General features: G+C 38.7%; 1 protein-coding gene across 1 annotated transcript in view; it reads left to right on the top strand.

Moving 5' to 3' along the window:
- The first annotated feature begins 1,325 nt into the window (after positions 1-1,325).
- Positions 1,326-19,345, top strand: part of HHIPL1 (HHIP like 1) — an 88,956-nt gene continuing 70,936 nt past the window's right edge. Inside the window, exon 1 of the mRNA XM_056816414.1 lies at positions 1,326-1,891. Within this exon, the coding sequence (XP_056672392.1) occupies positions 1,604-1,891 (288 nt within the window). The 5' untranslated portion in view covers positions 1,326-1,603. The remainder of the gene's footprint in view (positions 1,892-19,345) is intronic.

The following is a 19,345-nucleotide window of genomic DNA, read 5'->3' as shown; positions in this document are numbered from 1 at the left end:
AAGAGGATGCTCCAAAGTGGATTCTGATAGGGTAGGATGCCACAGAGGGAAAGAATATGGCCTACCAACTTTTTTGTGTTATGCATATAACAGATTCTAATCTATATTTCAATTATTTGTGAACATTTGTTTCCCTCATGTACTTATGGCTGCTCTTTGTTCTACTACTGAAATAGTAGGATACTTTGGGGGAAAGGTTACCATCCCTCAGTACTTTAGTTGCATCTCATTTTGAGGATTTGATATGTGGCAGATATGAGAAAGAGGCATAGGATGAAAGGTCTGAATGGTCCCTGATCTGAACAACTGGACGAAATAGCCATTTATCTGAAGTCACAGATCCAAGTTTGGAAGTCTATTACTCTCTTGGTCAGTCATCTTCCTGTGTCTACAGTGCCCAGTACACTTAAGTCCTTAAATGTTTGCCGAATTGAACTATCTTTTCTACAATTAAATTTCCATACAGTTCCTTTTATCCACCTTTCAGTCTTAAGTCCCTAAAGAGGCTCTTTCTCTAAGCTGAGTTAAGGGAAGAGGCCCGGTCCAAGGAGCCAGGACATCATAGCATGGTAGAGCTGGAAGGGAGGGATTTTAGGCAAGGAGAATCATAGAATATTAAGAAACATCTTCAGCCAGAGGTAGGAAAGATCTTGGAACATGGAACATCAGACCTGGAAGAAGTCTTAATAATATCATGGGCTACAAATTATCAGAGCTGGAATGTGCTTCCTCTAGTCCAAGGGTCCTTAACTATTTTTATTTTCGTAAGTAGTCTCTTTTCACTGACAGTCTAATTGAAGCAGATGGATCTTCCTCAGTGTTTTTAAATTATTGAAAGAATGACTAAATTTCAATGAAAGTTGGTGAAAATAAAGATACCCCCCCCCCCATTAAAGTTCAGACTCCCTAAATTCTATGCCTGTGGATTCCAGGTTAATAATTCTTGCTCTAGTCTAGCCTGCTTGATTTTAGTGGAAACTGAGCCCAGTGAAAGAAGTGACTTATGCAAGAACATTAAAATTCCCTCCAGGATCTGATGAAGGTTTTGTGGTTTGGGGAGAGAACACCAAGGGAAATACTTTTGGGTCCAAAGCTTTGCCTTGTGTGGATGGAATCCCAAGGCCTCCCCAGAGGCCCATTAAAGACAGAATCTTGGGCTGGAGGGATCTAGTTTAGAGTGAGTGACCTTAAACATTCTCCCAGCCTCCTCGGGTTCTGGTAAGGAAAAGTTCTACTGTAGTTGAGGGCTGAGGGGTTGGGGGGGGGGGGGTGGCGATTAAGGAGAAAGCTAATCATTTTTTCCTCCCCCTCAGCCAGGGCGGGAGAATCTTTTGATGGGTGGGAGAAACATCCCGACTCTCCTGGGTCCCCTCACCCTCCCCTCAGGGCGGGGCTGCTAGCGACCTAAAGGGAGGAGGGGGGCACAGTTGGAGCTGAGAAGGCGCAGGAGGAGCTCGAGGCTTGCCAAATTGGGGACTAGAGGGAGGCAAGGGCCTAGAGAGCAGAGAGAAGGAAAGTAGGAAGGGGGTGGAGGCGGGAGAGAAGTGAAGAGCTGGAGCTGCGTTGGGCAGGCTGGCCGGACTGTACGCTGGGGAGCGCCCCCATGGCTTTGGCTGGCTGGAGGACGGCACTGGCCCGGCTAGTGCTGCTGCCGCTCGCCCTGGCCCCGCTGCGGGCCGGCCCTGGGAGCGCACACCCTCAGTGTCTGGACTTCAAGCCCCCATTCCGGCCGCCACGCCCGCTGCCCTTCTGCGAGCAGTACACGGCCTTCGGCTGCTGTGATGCGGAGCAGGACGCTGCTCTGAGCCGCCGTTACTGGGCCGTGACCAGTCGCCTGGAGCCCGACACCTTCGCGGTCTGCGCCGCCTACGTGCGCGACCTGCTGTGCCAGGTGAGGGGCAGCCGCCAGGGCTCAGGGATGGGCTCCAGACGCCCACTCGGAGCCTACTTTTCCTTCCCTTTTGCAGCCTCTTGGCTGATGGCCTGGGCTGAATTGAGGGAGGTCGCGGGGTGTGGTCCTGCTCCTCCAGCTGTGGGAGGGTAGTTAAGGGGATTGGGGCTAATGAGGTACTAAGTACCAGGGAGAGGGTTAGTCGGGAGACTAAGGGATTCCGAAATGTCTGGGTCTGTGAAAGAGCTCAAAGGCGCTCCCTGACTTAGTATATTTCCGACCTCTCATTTTAAAGCAGGGGAAACTGAGGCCCAGAGGCCCAACGGTACAACCTGTGCTTTGGGACAGCCCAAATGTACAATTTTAGTTGAAAGGGTCCGGACTAGCATCCGCATTTTGAGTGTAAATTCAACAATAAAACATTTTGCTTCTGCAGATATCTTGTAAGTGCCTACTAGGTGCAGAGCAAATTCAGGACTCTTTCCATTAAGTTACACTGCCTCGCTGTGATTTTAGGCAAGTTTCTTACTTTTTTTTTTTTAATTTTAATTTCCTGGGCTATGGAATGAGGAAGTTAAACAAGGTGGTCTTTAAAGATTTTTCTTGTTCAGACAATTCTACTTTCTTTGATTCTAAGAGGTTATTTTTTTCCTTATTAGTTTCAAAGATTCTGATTTCAGTGACTCTAAGGTGGAGGAGAGGGTCAGTTCTCCTTTGGGTTCATGTTTGAAGCTCTGGAAGGTTCAGTTCAATTCAATAAACTTTTCTTTATTAAGCACCTACTGTATACAGGGTTTTGTGCTAGATATTAGGAATACAAAGCACAACTGAACCAGTTCCTGCCATCATAGAACATACATTCTTTCAAGGGATACTATATGTATTAAAATAAAGATAATACAAGGAAAACTGAGGAAAGAGAACACTGAGTAGGAAGGGCATCAGTGAAGGCTTCATAGAAGAGGTGGCATCTTTCCAAGTTGAAAGACAGGCTTTTAAAAAATAATAGAAGTGGGAAACATAATCCAGGAATGGGGGAAGTAGTTTATGTAAAAAAGCAGAGGCTGGAGATGGAGTTCAGAGAGAACAGTTAGCAGTTAATTTCTTCTGGAAGACAGAATTCATGAAAGGGATAGTTTGAAATAAGGCCAGAAAAGTGGGTGGCAACCAAATTGTGAAGAGTCTTAAAAGCCAGGCCAAAGAGTTTGTTTTATCTTACAGGAAAATGGACTGCTATTGAAGGTGTTTTGTTTTGTTTTATTTTTTGAGAAGATGGGAATGATGTCCTCAGCATATCTAATCTGTATCAATGGCCTAATAAATTTGTATTATATATCTGTGTCATGGTGCTTAATAAATCTTTATTGATTGGTGAATACAATTCATTGGGAATATTATTTTGTCAATGGTGTGAAGGATGGTTTGGAGGTCAGAACTGGATGATACTGGAATAGTGAGAATGTATGTAGAAAAAGGGAGACAGATGTGAGAGATATTATGGAGGTAGAATTGAAAACATATCACAAGTGATTAGATATGGAGGTTGAAAGAGAAAGGAGAGATGAAATTGACTCAAGTTTGTGAGCCTCAGTGACAATAAAGATGAAAGAAATAGGGAAATTTGGAGGAGGGATGGGTTTGGGAGGAAAGATAAGGAATTATAGTTTGAGAAGCCCATGGGACATCCAGGAGGAGATAAATGACTGTACATCATTAGCATCCAAGATAGAGATTAGAGCTGGGTATATGGATTTTTTTTTCATTTTCAATATAGAGGTTGTATTTGAATCTATGGAAACTGATAAGTTCTTCACAAGAGAGAAAAGGAGAGGGGGGAAAGAAGAGAGAAGAAGACCAAAGACAGAGACCTGGAGAACTTCCATGCTAAGATGACACAAAATGGATGTATGGAAGCCTTCCCCAATCCCTCTTAATTATGGTGCCTTACCTTTGTTAATTATTTCCTATTTATTCTATACATAGTTTGTTTTAAATATATTTGTTTATATGTTTTCTCCTCCATTAAATTTTAAGCCCCTTAAGAGCAAGGGCTATCTTTTGCCTCTGTATGTCCCCAAGGCTTAGTTCAGTGCCTGGCACTTAATAAATGTTTATTGGTTGATTGACTGGTGGCTGTAACCAAGAAGCCTGAGAAATTAAAGTCAGACAGATAAGAGCAAAGACAAAGTAGTATAAGAAGGAAAGGGAGAAGAGATTGTTAAGAGGAGGGATTTAGGCAACAGTTTTTATATAGTTCTAGAGAGGTTAAGAAACATGGGAACTGTTAAAGAGCTATGTGATTAAATAGTTAAGAGGTCACTGGTAACCTTGGAGAGAGCAGTTTCAGTTGGGTAGTGAACTCCAAAGTTATATTGCAAGAGATTGAGGAATGATTAGGAAGTTGATGGAGGCAGTCAGTGTAGATGATTCTTTCTAAGGGTTTGGTGTGAAGGAGCACCACATGATAACTTGAGTATATGACAAAGTTAATTGCAGCTTTTTAAAGCATGTTTATTGGCAAAAGAGAAAAACCAAGAGATGGGGAGAACTTAAAAATGAAGGAGGAAATGGATTGATGGATCAAGTTCCTGGAGGAGGTGGGAGAAGATGAGATGGCAGTAGAGGTCAGACCTTAGAAGAAAGCCTCAGAGACTGGAATAAAAGAAAAAAAGGCAGTTAAGGACATAGAGAGGCTGTGAGGTTTAGAATTCTGTAGTAAATGGGCATCATGGTGATAGCATTTATTTTCTCTTTAAAGAAAGAGGGCATCTGTTAAGAATAAGGAGGAGGAAGTTGGGTGCTTAAGAAGTTTTGGAACAATTACTGAGTGCCTTGCATATAGTAGGTGCTTATAAATGTTGAATTGAAAGAGTAGGAGAGAGGCAGAGAGGGAGAGAGGGAGAGAGAAAGAGAAAGAGAGAGAAAGGGAGAGGGAGAGAAAGGGAGAGGAAGAGGGAGGGGAAAGGGGAGGAAAGGAAAGAGAGAGTTTTCCACTTTGTGCAGCAATGAAGGTCCAGTTGAGATTTTCAAAAATCTGAACCTGTGATTTTGTTGGTGTAGTACAGGGAACTCCCAGTGCAGAAACTCCTTCCACTGATACATATTATCAACTCCACTGTCACTTATAGACTTTGAGGTTTGCTATAGGGGCACTGAGATATTAAATAGCTTGTCCATGGTAACAAATCAGAGGGAGAACTGAACAGAGGCCTACCTGACACCAAAACTTTGTACTGAGCCAGTTGGCCTTTTCATTTGAGATTAAATAACCTAAATTTGTAATGATCCCAACTGGCCCAGTACTATGTATGAACTCCAGTACTCTTTAGTATTGTGAAAGCCAATGAAGAATATAGATGGTGGAGGGTATAATTCCGGATAAAGACTTGGCAGGAAATTATTTCCTCCATGAATTTTTGTCTAGTGTAAGCAATGTGTCTTCTTTCACAACATGATGAAAATGGATATATGTATTATATTATAATGTATATATAACATATCATATTAACTGCCTTCTTGGGGAAGAGGAGGGGTGGAAGGGAGAGAAAGAACATGGATTGCAAAATGTCAGAAAATGAGTTTTCAGAAATTATATTGACATTGAACTGGAAGAAAATAAAATGTATTTTTAAAAAAAGTATCAACAGGGAATGAATAGTAGTAGGACAACAAAATTAGGGTTGGTGGGTATTGTATATAGTTGTTCTGGTCAACTGTAGGGTCAAAATTAGAGGGAAGTGAGACATGAGTAGAGGTGACAGTCTGGGGATACAGAGAAGAATAGAGAGACTAGAGGCCATGGTGAAGATGAATAACTTTAGGAAAAGTGAGTCAGAGGGAGAAATAGAAGAATGGGAGATTATGATTAGATAGAAGGATTTCATAGTTCAGAATGATGGAGTTTGTGGTTTAGGGTTGGGGGGGGGTAGGGCAGGATGACAGGAAGAAGTAGTTGCAAAACCAACCTAGACTGTTCCTCCAAAGCCTGTAGAGTCTTTGGAAATGTGATTCATAGGTCAACCTGGGTTGGACCTGGACCCCAAGGACTGTTTTGGAACTAGAGGAGGAAGGCAGAGCTTCCTGGAAGCCAGATGTTCCTACAAATGGTTATTACAGCCCTTTTGAGAGAATTTTAGAATTTATAATCTTAGAGTTGGAAAGGACCTTAAAGAAAATTTAGTGAAACTCCTACATTTTGTAGATGGGGAAATTGAGGCCAAGGGAGGTTTATATCTAAAATAGTACAGCTGGTCAATGGTAGAGCTGAGTCTAAAGCCTGAGTCTAGTTAATGAAGAAATTTGGGCAAAGACAAAAATTGGATCTGTAAAATAAGGAGAGCTCAGAACATTGGAACACACAGATCATAGGGGGATGGGTTCCATCATACTAGCCTCCTAGTTCAGTGTTATTTTAAAAAAGTCCTAGTGATGCCTTAAAAAAAGGATTTTTTAAAAATTGACATCTCTTGTTTTTCATATCCCCTGTTTTCCATCTTAGAAATCAGGCACAATTGCAGGTGTTATATATTAGGAATAAATAGTATGATTTCTCCATTAGTGGACATCTGTAGAAGGTTTTGCATGGTAGTAGAGGTGAGGGGCAAGTATTCTCCATTAACAAGTATAGAACAAGCTAATTCCCTGAGTTCTGAGAAGATTTATTCTTAATGTATTATTTTTATTTCTAAATAATGCCCTGACTGTATTGTTTGATTTCAAATAGGGTTCAGTAATGTATTTTTCAAGTCTTTTTCTTCATTCCTTTGTCCTGACAATCCTAGGAATGCCTCACATTCCCTGTCTCAGAGTGGATTCTACAATTGGAGTAATTAAGATTGGAATATAAGTTTCATCTTGTTTAGTAAATAAAAACCAGTTTAGACCAAGTATGTCTGGGGGACAGCATGGCAGTGTGCTTGAGTCCTTCATTGGAATGAACAGGGAAAGTCAATTAAAAATTTTGTTTTTAAACTTTTACCTTCTGTCTTAGAATCAATACTGTGTATTGGTTCCAAGATAAAAGATTAGAAAGGGCTAGACAGTTAGGGTTAAGTGACTTGCCTAAGGTCACAGAGCTTGTGGTTTGGAGACAGGAGGTCCTGTCTCCAGGTCTGATACTTTATTCACTGTACTACCCAGCTGCCTTGGGAAAGTCAGTCTTAAGCAGGCATAACATGATTTCTTTATCTAGATTAGCAAGGATATTGGAATCCTATGATTAGGCATATGATTTTCCCCATCTTCATGAGGGAGTCAGGGAGAGCCTGGAAAATATTAATCTACCTCATCATTAAGTATCCACTAATTATAGATGTCCTTGACTCTCTAGGGGAAGGCTGAATAATGGGCTTCCAAAATTGTATTGAATGGCTTAAGATGCTAAATGAATTTGTCTTTGATCCACCAAGAGCAATCACTAACCAATTAATTTATTGTCGATTGTTAGTCTGGTCAATAAATTAATTTTTCTTAACTGGATCCTGTCTCTTGAAATTTTTACTCTTCATAGTGCTAAGATTTTTCATTACCGTTAAAATCACATAAGAATAAATGTTAGGGGGGCAGCTGGGTAGCTCAGTGGATTGAGAACCAGGCCTAGAGATGGGAGGTCCTAGGTTCAAATCCGGCCTCAGCCACTTCCTAGCTGTGTGACCCTGGGCAAGTCACTTGACCCCCATTGCCTAGCCCTTACCAGTCTTCTGCCTTGGAGCCAATACACAGTATTGACTCCAAGACAGAAGGTAAGGGTTTAAAAAAAAAAAAGAATAAATGTTAGCTATTATTAAAATCTATTATTCTGTCTCTCAGTCTGTGCCACTCAATAAAGTTCTATTGAAGGAGAGGGAAAGCAATATGTATTTATATAGTGCCTACTATATGCCAGGCACTGTGCCAAGTGCTGTTTTACAAATATTTCATTTGATCTATTGATGATGTTGTGTGGGTTTTCTACTCTTTCAAGTGTTAGAATTGTCTGTGTGTGTTTTTTTACTTTTATTTTTATTTTTTTTCCATTTGAATAAGTTTATTCAGTCAATTTAGAACATTATTCCTTGGTTACAATAATCACATTATTTCCCTCCTTCCCCTCCACCCACTCGTCCCACAGCCAACATGCAATTTCATTGGGTATTACTTGTGGCCTTGATCAGAACCCATTTCCATATTGTTGTTTACACTAGGATGTTCATTTAGAGTCTACATCCCCAACAATATGCCTTCAACCCATGTATTAAAGCAGTTGTTTTTCTTTGGTGTTTTTACTCCCACAGTGTTTCCTCTGGATGTGGATAGTGGTTTTTCTCATAGGTTCCTCCAAGTTGTTCAGGATCACTGCATTGCCACTAATAGAGAAGTCCATTACATTCGATTGTACCACAGTGTATCAGTCTCTGTGTACAATGTTTTCCTGGTTCTGCTCCTCTCACCATCAATTCCAGGAGGTTGTTCCAGTCCCCATGGAATTCCTCCACTATATTATTCCTTTGAGCACAACAGTATTCCATCACCAACATATACCACAATTTATTCAGCCATTCCCCAATTGAAGGGCAATTTCCTTATTATCTCTTTGGGGTACAAACCCAGCAGTGCTATGGCTGGATCAAAGGGCAGACAGTCTTTTATTGCCCTTTAGGCATAGTTCCAAATTGCCCTCCAGAATGGTTGGATCAATTCACAACCCCACCAGCAATGAATTAATGTCCCAACTTTGCCACATCCCCTCCAGCATTCATTACTTTCCTTTGCTGTTATGTTAGCCAATCTAAGGTGTGAAGTGATACCTCCAAGTTGCTTTGATTTGCATTTTTCTGATTATAAGAGATTTAGAGCATTTTTTCATGTGCTTATTAATAGTTTTTATTTCTTTAACTGAAAATTGCCTATTCATGTCCCTTATCCATTTTTCAATTGGAGAATGGCTTGGTTTTTTGTACAACTGGTTTAGCTCTTTATAAATTTGAGTAATTAGACTTTGTCAGATGCTTTTTTTTTTTAACCCTTACCTTCCATTTGTAGTCAATACTGTGTATTGGCTCCAAGGCAGAAGACTGGTAAGGGCTAGGCAATGGGGGTCAAGTGACTTGCCCAGGGTCACACAGCTGGGAAGTGTCTGAGGTCAGATTTGAACCTAAGACCTCCCGTCTCTAGGCCTGGCTCTCAATCCATTGAGCTACCCAGCTGCCCCCTGTCAGATGCTTTTGTAATGAAGATTGTTTCCCAATTTGTTGCTTCCCTTCTAATTTTGGATGCAATAGTTTTGTTTGTACAAAACCTTTCTAATTTAATGTAATCAAAATTATTGATTTTACATTTTGTGATTTTTTTCTAGCTCTTGCTTGGTTTTAAAGTCTTTCCTTTCCCAAAGATCTGACAAGTATACTATTCTGTGTTCGCCTAATTTGCTTATAGTTTCCTTCTTTATATTCAGATCATTCACCCATTCTGAGTTTATCTTGGTGTAGGGTATGAGATGTTGATCCAAACCTAATCTCTCCCATACTGTCTTCCAATTTTCCCAGTAGTTTTTATCAAAAAGTGGGTTTTGGTCCCCAAAACTGGGATCTTTGGGTTTATCATAGACTGTCCTGCTGAAGTCATTTACCCCAAGTCTATTCCACTGATCCTCCTTTCTGTCTCAGCCAGTACCAAATTGTTTTGATAACCACTGCTTTATAGTATAGTTTGAGATTTGGGACTGCAAGTCCTCCTTCCTTTGCAATTTTTTTCATGATTTCCCTGGATGTCCTTGATCTTTTGTTCTTCCAAATGAACTTTGTTATGTTTTTTCTAATTCTGTAAAGAAGTTTTTTGGTAGTTCAATGGGTATGGCACTAAATAAGCAAATTAATTTGGGTAGGATTGTCATTTTTATTATTTTAGCTCATCCCACCCATGAGCAATCAGTGTTTTTCCAATTGTTTAAATCTAGTTTTAATTGTGTGGAGAGTGTTTTGTAGTTGTGTTCATATAGTTCCTGTGTTTGTCTCAGCATATCGATTCCTAAGTATTTTATATTGTCTAGGGTGATTTTAAATGGAATTTCTCTTTCTAATTCTTGCTGCTGAGATGGATTGAAGATATATAGAAATGCTGATGACTTATGCGGGTTTATTTTTGTATTCTGCAACTTTACTAAAGTTGTTGATTATTTTGACTAGCTTTTTGTTTGATTCTCTAGGATTCTTTAAGTATACCATCATATCATCTGCAAAGAGTGATAACTTGGTCTCCTCATTGCTAATTTTAATACCTTCAATTTCTTTTTCTTCTCTAATTGCTACTGCTAGTGTTTCTAGTACAATGTTAAATAATAGAGGTGATAATGGGCATCCTTGTTTCACTCCTGATCTTATTGGGAAGGCTTCTAGTTTATCTCCATTGCAGATGATGTTTGCTGATGGTTTCAGATATATGCTGTTTATTATTTTTAGGAAAGGCCCTTCTATTTCTATACTTTCTAGTGTTTAGAATTGTCTGTGTTTTTTACTTAGCCTCCCTACCTGACTATGAATTCTATAAAGGCAGGGACTGGATCACAGGATCTTGGACTTAGACATCAGACCTCTCATTTCACAGGTGAAAAAAATGAGGCCCAAAGGAGTGACTTGCCTCTGTCAAGTACTAAGTGACAAAAGCAGGACTTGAACCCAAATTCTTTGAGTCCAAAGAACTGTCCATGCTGCCTCAGGACTTTTTCCATCTTTGTATTCCCTGCCCATAATAGATACCTATAATGAATGGGGTGAAGCAGGGTAGATTTAGATATCAGTTTGTTCCAAAGCGTAGGGCCTGCATACAAATGTCCTTTTCGCTGAAGTTTTGTTACCTTCTTATTTATTTCCTCTTTGTCCCTCACCCATAAAGGAAGAGTGACTATTTGCTCATTGACTTATCTAAACAGGGACAGCTGGGTGATGCAATGGATAGAGAGCTGGGTCTGTAGTCAGGAAAACCTGAGCTCAAATCCATCTTCAGATACTTACCAGCTAAGTGACTAGGCAAGTCACTTAACCCTGTTTGCCTCAGTTTCTTCATCTGTAAAATGAGCTGGAGAAGGAAATGGCAAACCACTCCAGTATTTTTGCCAACCCCCATACCTTCAAAGGAGTCAGAAAATATCAGATACAACTGAACATCAACAACAATGGGTTATGTTTCAGTGATATTTGGGTTATATTATTTTGTTTTACTTGATCAGGAGTCAAATATTTATTTATGGAGCTCCTTTTTGTTCTCTTGTCATAATATCTTTGTATAGGTATGTCATGTTCCTTTTGTACCTATGAAGGCTGACAAGGATGCCAGTACTTCTTTGAGTATTTCAGGCAGAAGCTAAACCTCACCCAGGTCTGAGATGGCTGTCCTTGATTGGCTGAAGGTTTGCCATAGTTTCTAAGACATGCTGATAGGTCTTGTGGAAGGTTGAATTGGTAGTTAGTCACACTGATTTTTTTCTGTTAGAGAAAACTGATTATATTAAGTGGTGCATGGAACAAATCCTAGATAGTTTTAAAAGAACTTAAGATTTTGAGTTACAAGGGACCTTGAGATCATTTAGACCAGTGATGACAAACTTTTTAGACACAGCATGCCATGTCTTGCCCCCCCCCCCAGTGCCAAGGGCCTCACCCCCCTTACCCCACACAGGGAAGGGAGAAAGCATTCCCTGTACTGTTGGGTGGAGGGGCAGGTGATATGAAAAAATGTTGTCAGGCACAGTAGAGAGGGGGAAGGGAATAGCTCTGCCTAAAGAACTCCTGGTGCATATGCTCACAGTGAGTGCTCTGCATGTCATCTTTGGCATACATGTTATAGGTTTTCCATCACTGATCTAGACCAAAATGGGTGTGAAGCATTGAGAAACACACATATTCTCAAAGTACTTAAGAAGTTGAATTGAATCAGAAAAGGTTCATTAGAGAAATCCTTCCAAAGATACATGTAGAAGGGCAAGAGGAATCTGTATTAGAGTCTTCCATTCTACCTTAATGCTCTATATTTTGCTTCTTTTTGTGAAGTTTCCCTCCATAAATCTCAGTAGCAAGCTAATCCACAGAAAAGCTTTTAATCAGGAAGAACATATTTGAAGTGTGACCTAATGTCTGGTCCACAGCAGGAAGAAAACATTATCTGGTCAACCAACTGAAAGGATGGTCAATGGGCTTGAGGGATGATGTGGAATACAGAAAAAATGGTCCTATTTAGTTCTCTTTGGAAGGGGTAGCTCAATTTGTGTCAATTCCATTTAATCTCACAAATATTTATTACATTATTACTCTATGCTGAGCTTCATGCTGGTTGCTGCCTTTCAGTGAGAAGCAACAAAGTAGGATGCAGGGTCTTTTATAGGTAGGGATAAGCTAGGAATAGCAGTGAATAGAGCATTGGCCTTGGAGAGTCAAGAAAATCTGAATTTAAATACTGATCCAGACTTTCACTAACTGCATGACCCTGCCAAGCCAGCTGAACACTCTCATCCTTACTTTCCTCATCTGTATAAGGTAGGTATAAAACCTACTTCATAGGGTTGCTTTGAGGATCAAACAAAATGATATATGAAAAGTGCTATATAAATGCTTTCTATTATGATATAGCTCCTTGTCAAAAACAAGATGTACGCAGCAATTCAGAGGGGAACATAGTTGAAACACAACCCCAGGACATCTCAAGATTTTTGTTTTATGGTCTTCTTTCTGTGGGCTATCTTTTAAGGGAAAGAAGTTTGATTGGGTCATGGTGTGAAGTGAGTCCCACCTGCATACTTTGGCACTTTTCCCTAGAACATTGAGGGAACTTAAATTCTTTCTCACTTTAGTAACTGTGTTTTATGGAAGAACAGAAAGGGAACATCCTATTTGTCTGACATTGTGAAGGAGGAAGCTGAGTAAAATTTCCTGTTAAGATCATCCACTTGAGGGAAGATATAACTTGTTACTATTTAACAAGTGATAAAAATAATTGTAATTCACATTTATGGAGCACTTGAAGATTTATAAAGGACTTTTCCTATAACAATTCTGTGAGTTAGGAAGTACAAGTGTTATAATCCCCATTTCACAACTTGGGAAAGGAAGATCAAATTACTGACCAGGGTCATAGAGAAAGCAATAGGGCTGAGATTGGAAGCCAGATTTGCCCATTTCAAGTCCATTGCTGTTTTCTGAACCAGGATACTGATCTCAGTTTAACATTTTCTTATTTTGCTTAAAAAAAAAATTAGTTCCTTTCATTGTTATTGCCACCCTTTTATATTTCCCATCCAGTGAAACTTCCCTAGTTTCTAGTATACTATAGTATATGATGTAATATATTTTAAATAAATAAAATAAATATTAATTTAATTAAATTATTAATAAATAAAAAACAAAAGTAACCATTGTCTAATATTGTGTGCAACATTTTATATCCCTGGTCCCCCACTTCTTTGAGAAAAGAAAAAAAGATGAATTGCTTTATTTCTTTTCTGGAGCCAAGATTGGTCATTATAATTACAATGTTTGCTTTCAGTTTAACCTTTTTTTGATTATTTCATGGAAGTCAACTAACATTCCCTCCACTCTTTTAAATATAGTAAGAAAGTATAAAAAAAATTCACATCTGAATCCTTTGGATAGATCTGAAAGAAAAACTGTAGGTGCCTTTTCCTTCCTTCCTTCCTGGAATCAATATTACATATCAATTCCAAAGCAGAAGAGTGGTTTGGACTAGGCAATTAGAGTTAAGCAACTTGCCCAGTCACCTAGGAAGTGTCTGAGGTCATATTTGAATCCAGGACCTCCTGTCTCTAGACCTGTCTCTTCATCTACTGGGTCACCTACCTGCCCTCCCTTCTTTCTTTTAACTATCAATTCCAAAATAAAGTCCTACTCTACTTTCTCTGACTCTTATTAGTTTTGTAATTGTAAGTAAACTTTAATTTCTCTGAGAACTGGTTGCTTTATTTGAAAAAAAGGGAGACAGTTTCTTCTACCTTATAGGGTTATTGTAAGAAAAAGCTAATGTAAAAAAAGTAAAGTGCTATCCAGATCTTAAAATACTATGTAAAAATCAGTTATTATTATTGTCTGGCCTGAAATGATCTGAACTTTATTGTCAGCAGAGAGTGGAGAGTGCTAAATGGATGTGGGTGGTATTTGCTCATAAGAATGACTCAAAACTACTATTCCTTGGCAAAGCTTGTACCCTGACTTCGACTGAGACTAACTGCTGTGTTTAGAAATATCTTAACTCCTAACCCATGTTGATTCCCTAAGAGATAGATTTTGAGATGACATACCTTGAGAAAAGACTCCATTCTTGTTGCTTAATCAGCTGATGCCTTCTGAACTACCCTAGGGTGCATTAGCTTTCATTCTGCTTATAGAATGTGAGCTCCTTGTGGGCAGGGACTGTTTCATCTTCATATCCATCTCCCCCAAGCCCAGGGCTTGGCACAAAGTAGCACTTAATAAGTGCTTGATCTTTGATCCTTATCTTCCTTAGTAACACTGTGAGACTTTCCTCAATGTCTGATGAGTCTCTCTGTTTAATGACCCCTAGACCATTGTGCTTTGTGAATTTCTGTGTTTGTTTAAAATGTATTTTAGTATGAACTTAATGCATTAGGGTTCCTGCCATGAAACATACTTGGAAGTGTCTTTCCTAGTTCTAGTTGACCAGATGGGATCTTTGGGACCTCTTTCTTGTCATGTAGTGGTTAGGAGGACTTGACCATTTTAGTGGCATGACAAGCCTTAAGTTGCCCCCCCCCCCCCAGCCCCTTAAGATTATGCAAGTTGAAAGTTTTGATTCTCCCATGTGGCAGTGCTCTCTCTCTCTGTCTCTCTCTCTCTGTCTCTCTCTCTCTGCCTGTCTCTGTCTCTGTCTCTCTCTCTCTCACTCTTGATCCATTATAAAAAAGTTGGGGAGATGGATAACTATTTTCCTGTCTCATTGCTACTCTACCGATGAACTTAACTTAGGTGAGCATATACCTGGTCTCTGTCTGCCTATCTGGCTTTATGTTTCAATTTCCTGGATAGTGGGCTGAAAATTATTTTTAGGGTGGGTTAGATTTGTCTAGATTTGGAGGTAACATTTTGAGCACTTTTACAAATAGCTCATTTGACTTTCACAACCATTCTGGAAGGTGGATACTATCATTATCCCCATTTTACAGTTGAAGGAACTGAGGCAAGCAGAGGTGAAGTGACTTTTCTAGAGTTATGTAGCCAGTGAGTGTCTGAAGATAGATTTGAAGCTAGGTGGTACAATGGATAGGGTGCCAGACCTGGAGTCAGAAAGACTCATCTTCTTGAGTTCAAATTTGGCCTTAGATACTTACTATCTATCTGTGGCCAAGTCATTTAACCCTGTTTGTTTCAGTTTCCTCATCTGTAGCCAGAGAAGAAAATGGCAAACCACTCTTAATATCTTTGCCAAGAAAACTCCAAATGGGGTCTTGAAGAGTTGGATATGACTCATTCAACAACAAATTGTGAGTTAGAGAAGTCTGAAGACCTCATATCTCATTGTTTTGGAGTTGATTAGTAGCCTGGGAAGCTTCTGTATCAGAGAAGATGGCTACTGAGACCCCAAACATGAGTGGCCATTTTCCAACAGACATACACCAAGACTTAGTTGGACAGTAAGGAACTGTTAAGTGTTAAAAAAGGGGTTTTGACAAAATAAGAGAGCAACTTTTAATAGCTTAAGTTTTAACAAGAATATAGTAGAATTGTAAATTAATATTATCCCTTTAAGTCAGAGAAAAGAAAACTTCCAGCTGCTTTTAACAATTAACAATTTAGTTTTATTAAAATAGAGATAGTAAAAGAATATAGTAAAATGAATGTAGTAAAAGAGAGGAATATAGGAAAGAGATAGAGAAAGAAATTGCCTAATACTTAACTAGCTACCCTATAACTACTTAAAACTACTGTTAGAGAAAGTCTAGCCAATCACCCTTCAGCTCAGCTTACCAGGCAGAATCAATATCTATCTATCTATCTATCTATCTATCTATCTATCTATCTATCTATCTATCTATCTATCTATCTCGCAACCACCAACTAACAATCAACAACCAACAACTAATCAACATATAGTTGGAAATTCTTGAACCTCTAAAAACGACATTACCCCAAATTCCTTTCTGTATTACCTAGAATCCTTTTCCTGTGTCCTCGCATTTGTGTGATTGGTTATCAGTCCGCTGTAACTCCTCCCTCTCTTCTCTCACCACCTGAGCTGAGTTAGGTCCAAGTTTTATTTTAGTTATTATTAATAAAACTTTTAAAATAGAATACTTAATTATTGGATATTAATTTTAATCTTTACATCACCAAACCACACCACCACCAACCAACCCCCAACCCAAAAAAGGTCAAAAAGCCCTTCTCAGGGCTTACATTGGCCTTTTATATCCCCTTCTTAACTCTCTTCCTGTCTCTCTGGTTTCTACTTCCTTTCACTATGGGCTGGTATGTCTTTTTTTTTTTTTACACATATCTATGGTAAAAGGACCTCCAGATCCCCAGTTAAATTAGAGAAAGGGACTAAGAATCCCCTTTTACAGAACTGAGGTGAAATGTAAAATGTCAAATTAGCAATCCTGTCAACTCTTTTATAGTCTGATGGGATTTAAGTAGCAGCCTAAATTAAAGTAATGAAAATTATTTTCAGTCATTCTGCTAATACGAAGGGTGACTTTTAAGTTTAGTGTTTCTTTTATGTGGAAGAGTAATTATTTGTCCCATATCTGATTCATGTTGGACATGAAATATCCATGTTATACCTATTTTTTGGAGAAAACCTGGATGTAAGTCATGGCCCAAGCTAAAAGTGAAATCATCTTTGTAGCATTTTTAATGAGTTGTAGAGCGTGTGAAGAGGAAGCCTACCCCCCCCCCCCCCATTAAAAGCCAGATTCTCTTAGAGAGGACTGAACCCTGTCCAGACGACCTCTGTGGATACAGAACAGGGAGTGGTACAATATCCTACCCTTTCTTTGCCCAGCAGTGTTTCCTCAAGTTAAATTAATAATCATCAGTGAAAAATAATCAAGGAGATATGAAAAATAAGTAATAATAGATTAAATGTTGTGCCATATTTTAACAAACCATAAATGAATATATTAACCAAAGAAATGTGTTTGCTCCCTGTCCCTTGTTTTTCCATTACCAAAGACTTTTAAAAATGTATGTATGCATATACATGTATAGTGTGTATATATACATACATATATACATATTTATGTAAGTTTGTTTTTTGATGATCACCGTAGAACTTTCTTTCACTATCTTTCTATATACTTCATTTTAATATTTTGATTTTACTATACTATTCAGTTATGTTACTATGTCATAATTTATTTAGAATGGAATTAGGGAAATTTAGGTTCTTATCATGCTTCTGACACATTATATAATCATGGTGAAGTATTGATCTAAAATTATTAGTTACCATTGGCATTGATGGAAGACATTTCCACATTGAACCAGAACTTCAGCTGAGGGTTCCCTCACCTGAGTGAAATTACAGTTTCAGATTAACATTTTTTCCCTCCCATATCATTAGATTTAGAGATTGTATTCCAAGTTTTTGTTATTGCAAATAAAATGGTTATGAATTTAATCATTTTCTGACCTTTTCCCTTGCTTTGGTCTGCATTGTTGCTTTTTTTAAATTGCAATAAATCTTTTGATAATTACTTTTATTGATTTCTGGACTATTTTGATAATGATCATCCTTTTAATTATTTTCTCCATAAATACTTTTAGTGCTACTTTCAGTTCCTTCTATGATTTTTTAAAACTTTTTACAAGCTTTTTAAAATGTCATTGTTGGTGAATGTTTTCAATATCATAGTTGTTATTTTCATATTAAGAACTGGGCATTGGGGGCAGCTGGGATTACTGGATTGAAAGCCAGGCCTGAAGATGGGGTAGTCCTAGTTTCAAATTTGGCCTCAGATACTTCCTAGCTGTGTGACTCTGGCCAAGTCACGTAACCTCCATTGCCTAGCCCTTACCACTCTTCTGCCTTGGAACTGTAATTTTGGGGATGTATTAACCCTAGATATTGAATTATATTGTAATTTATTTGCTGGTGGTTGCTGGTTATAGACAGGCTTTTGGATGGAGTTGTTTTCAAATGAACTATCACTGGAAATCCTCCACAAACACACAGAGGAAAATCCTTCACCTCCTTTTTCTTGAGAGGTCAAACCCAAGAGAGCAGTTAACTTCCAACATCCCCACCAAAGGATCATTGGAAATTCTCTTAACCTCCATGAAAATTCCAACTTGGTCTTAACTTCTTCCATACTTTCTCTGAGCTGGAGAGTTTCTTATTTCTTCTTATTATTTCTTAATCAATTAATTCTCTAATAAATCCAATTAACCTAATAGAACCAATACACAGTATTGATTCTTAGCAGGAAGGTAAGTGTTTAAAAAAAAAAAAAGAACTGTGTTAAAGTCTTTTGTTGAAAATTTTCCTACTAGGAAAACATGCCTTTAAAAAAAGTGAAAACCTTTCACTTTTCTTTTGGAAAATTTTATTTAATTAGTCAATTTAGAATATTTTTCCTTGGTTACAAGAGTCATGTTCTTTCTCTTCCCTCCCTCCATCCCTTCCTGTAGCCAACGCACAATTCCACTGGTTTTTACATGTGTCTTTGATCAAAACCTATTTCCATATTGTTGATGTTTGTATTAGGGTGATCATTTAGAGTCTACATTCCCCAAACATATCCCTATTGACCCATGTGATCAAGCAGTTGTTTTTCTTCTGTGTTTCGGCTCCCACAGTTCTTCCTTTGGATGTGGATAGTGTTCTTTTTCATAAATCCCTCTCAATTGTTCTGGATCATTGCATTGCTACTAATAGAGAAGTCCATTACATTTGATTGTGCCATAATGTATCAGTCTCTGTGTATAATGTTCTCCTGGTTCTGCTCCTTTCACTTTGCATCAACTACTGGAGGTCTTTCCAGTTCACATGGAATTTCTCCAGTTCATTATTCCTTCCGTTTCACTTTTTTAACACCTCAGTAATAGTCTTCAATGGAGAGAACTTTTTGTTTATCGAAAGAGAAGTTGGTACATCAGTGAATGGTTCAGGAAGCCATTTGAAGCAAAAAATCTAAGCCTAATATTAGGGTTTTGTTATCTCTGATTGCCTGGGTTTCATAACCTTGAATTCAATCCCATGTGAAGTGTTCTGAAAGTCTTGTCCTGGACAGTGTCCTTATTGCTAAATCTTTCCTTATCATCTCTGCCTAAGGTTTGAGGCAGCTCATAGGACAAGACTTCCCCAAGGAAATATGCAACACAGTGAAAACAAAGTCAAACATAGAAAACCACCCAGAACTATAAATTTATGAAGCAATTAAGTTCCACCCTAGAGATCTCACCTCCTTTGTTGTCATCCTTTCTTCCTCCATCTGTTTTGTAATAACAGTAGAAA

This window comes from Monodelphis domestica, chromosome 1 (assembly GCF_027887165.1).
Source record: "Monodelphis domestica isolate mMonDom1 chromosome 1, mMonDom1.pri, whole genome shotgun sequence".
Classification (NCBI taxonomy): Eukaryota; Metazoa; Chordata; class Mammalia; order Didelphimorphia; family Didelphidae; genus Monodelphis; species Monodelphis domestica.
The sequence above is the reverse complement of the archived record's forward strand: the minus strand, read 5'-3'. Positions and strand labels throughout refer to the sequence as shown.